Here is a 2,579-nt window from a genome sequence, read left to right as displayed (position 1 = left end):
GAAAACTTGGCAAATATGTCCAGGCCAGCTGTGTTTGACTCAGGGTTCAGAGCTGCCAGCTTGGGGTACCTGAAAGCCAAGGGGAGAAATAAGGAATCCTACTGGGAGGAGCCTCAGCCCCATCACCATCTGGCTTGTTTGTTTGTTTTTCAATCCTCACCCCCAAGGAGTGAGGATATTTTTCCCGTTGATTTTTAGAGAGAGTGGAAGGGAGGGGGAGGGGGAGAAAGAGAGAAAAAAAAGGAACATTTATGTGAGAGAGACACATCGATTGGTTGCCTCCTGCTCGCCAGGGATTGAACTTGCAACCCAGGGACATGCCTTTGACCAGGATTCGAACCTGGTTCTTGGGCTGACGCTCTAACCACTGAGTAACCGGCCAGGGCGCCATCTGTTTTTTATTTCTTCAGAGTCTCCCAGCTCCCCCAACTCCCCTTTCCCAGTGCCCCAATACCTGGGAGGACACAGCACTGCCTCCAGAAACTCCTCAATCTTGTTGGTGTCTGTGTGCACTTCAGTGCCATACAGCAGAAAGGGGAGCTGCCCTCCTGGGCACAGCTTCTGTACTGTCTCAGTTCGCCTGTAGGAGAGAGAGGCCACGCATCGGGCTTGAAAAGGGGGGTCAGAGAGGACCAGGAAAAGGAGATGGAGGGAGGTGGGAAGAGAAAGGGGCTCTTGGTAGAAGGGAAAAGTTCAGGATGGAAGACACAGGTGACTGTGTGTGTGTGAGCACAAAGGGTGTTTAGAGGAACAGAAGTGGGCCTACCTCTTGGTGTCAACGGTGGTGACGTTGAAGGTGACTCCCTTGAGCCAGAGCACCATGAACAGTCTCTGGGAGAAGGGGCAGTTCCCAATCTTGGCGCCACCATCACTGCCAGCCTGAAAAGCAAGCCCCACCTCAAGTTAGGCCTGGTGTACCCACCCATCCCCAGGCCATTCTGGGCATTTCCTATTCCCAGACCTTCTCTCTCTCTCTCTCTCTCTCTCTCTCTCTCTCTCTCTCCCCAGAACTGGGTACTCCACCCTGGGCTCAGTCAAATCTAGAGCAGATCAGTGGAAACATTTTCTACAAAGGTTGGCTTCTGGTTTTTCAAATACTTAAGTATAGGCGAGAGGTGGGCAGAGGGATGGGTTGTGGAGAAATGAGAGGATCTGGACCCTGGAGAGGGAAGACTGACAGCAGCGTAGTTTTCCTTGTGCTACTCTAAGTACTTCACACACAAAAACTCATTTTAATTCTCAGACCAACCCATGAAGTAGCCCCGAGAGAGGGACTTGGTGAGGCCAGAGATGTAGGCTAGCGGCCTGGGTTCCGGATTGGAGTAGCGCCTGAGGACAGGAGAGGCGGGGCAGGGTTTGCAGACAGAGTTCTGGTTCTTATACCTCCACCCACTCCGTTTCTGGGCAGCTGCTGGGGAGTCGAGGGGCTCACAGCCTCGCCCTAGAGAGGTAGAGGGGCTGCTCTCTAATTGGCAAGCGGTGACCTCATCCCTCAAGGGACACCGCCCCCTAGGCTCCGGATGATTCATTTCACCGGTGTCTCCAGCCCTAGCCGCTTCCTTCCTGCCAAGGAGTGGGGGCAGGGAGGCGTGAGGCCGAGGACCTGCGGTAGAGGCCACCTTCCTCTCCCCGGCCCTGCCTGCTGGGTCTCCCGGCACAACTCCTCTGGCGCCAGATAACCCTCCTCACACAGGACCCAGGGCCAGAATCTCTGCAGCACACACTCACCCGGGAGTAAAAGTAGCCCTTGAGGCGAGTGTGAGAGTGCGGTGGGGACCACACCCAGGGGCGGGCCCAGGCAATGGCTGCCTGAGAAGTAAAGCATAAAGACGAGGGAGAAACGGGCAGGAACACAGAGACAAGATGAACAAAAGGGGGCAGCCAACAAAAGAGGGGAAGCGGAGAGAAAGGAAGCAGGAAAGTGAGGGGGTGGGGAGAATAGCAAACAAGAAGCCGGGTGTCTGCCAAGGGGCAGGAGGGCGAAGAGAGGAGGTCCGGAGAGGGCGGCACAGCCCTCGTGGGGAAGGGAGCAGGGTGGGAACAGCGAAGGCCGAAGGCCGGGCCTGCGGTTGTTGCTGCTGTTTTTTAATTTTTGGGGGGGGGGGGGCGGGGGGGGGGAGAAGAGAGAAACATCGATGTGTCGTTCCACTTATTTATTCATTCATTGGTTGATTCGTGCATGTGCCCTGGCAGTGGTCGAACCTGCAACCTTGGTGTATTCGGACACCACCTAACCAACTGAGCTGCCGGGCCAGGTCTGGCCTGCGGTTTTGATACCCAAATGCTATGGGCCCACAGAGGGGGAAGAGAGTTGGGGCAATTCTTTCTCTCCTGCTTCTACAGCCTCTAAGTCTAAACCCTAAAGGCCCTAGCCAGCCCCCCCTCTTTCTGACCCCTCTCACCTAGCTCAGCCCGGAGGCAGCCACAGGGAACTCTCTCTCCTCCACACCCCCCCTCTCTCTCCAGGTCCCCAGGCCCTTCTCCACGCACAGCCTGGCCAGCCCAGCTTCTTGCACTCCACTCCCACTCCCCTGTCCTCCCACCCCTTTCCCAGTGGACCCCTTCCCACTCCCAGGGCT

General features: G+C 56.4%; 1 protein-coding gene across 1 annotated transcript in view; it reads right to left on the bottom strand.

Annotated features, from left to right (window-relative positions):
- The window catches only part of CLIC1 (chloride intracellular channel 1), an 8,761-nt gene that overhangs the window by 2,359 nt on the left and 3,823 nt on the right, over positions 1 to 2,579 (bottom strand). The window contains exons 2-5 of the mRNA XM_014446898.2: positions 1,729 to 1,809; positions 767 to 897; positions 455 to 580; positions 1 to 69 (exon numbers count right to left, since the gene is read on the bottom strand). Coding sequence (XP_014302384.2) covers positions 1 to 69; positions 455 to 580; positions 767 to 897; positions 1,729 to 1,809 — 407 coding nt within the window. The remainder of the gene's footprint in view (positions 70 to 454; positions 581 to 766; positions 898 to 1,728; positions 1,810 to 2,579) is intronic.

The sequence above is a fragment of the Myotis lucifugus genome, unplaced genomic scaffold, assembly GCF_000147115.1.
Source record: "Myotis lucifugus unplaced genomic scaffold, Myoluc2.0 scaffold_585, whole genome shotgun sequence".
Taxonomy (NCBI): Eukaryota; Metazoa; Chordata; class Mammalia; order Chiroptera; family Vespertilionidae; genus Myotis; species Myotis lucifugus.
Note: the sequence above shows the minus strand (reverse complement) of the source record. Positions and strands in the feature narration are given on the sequence as shown.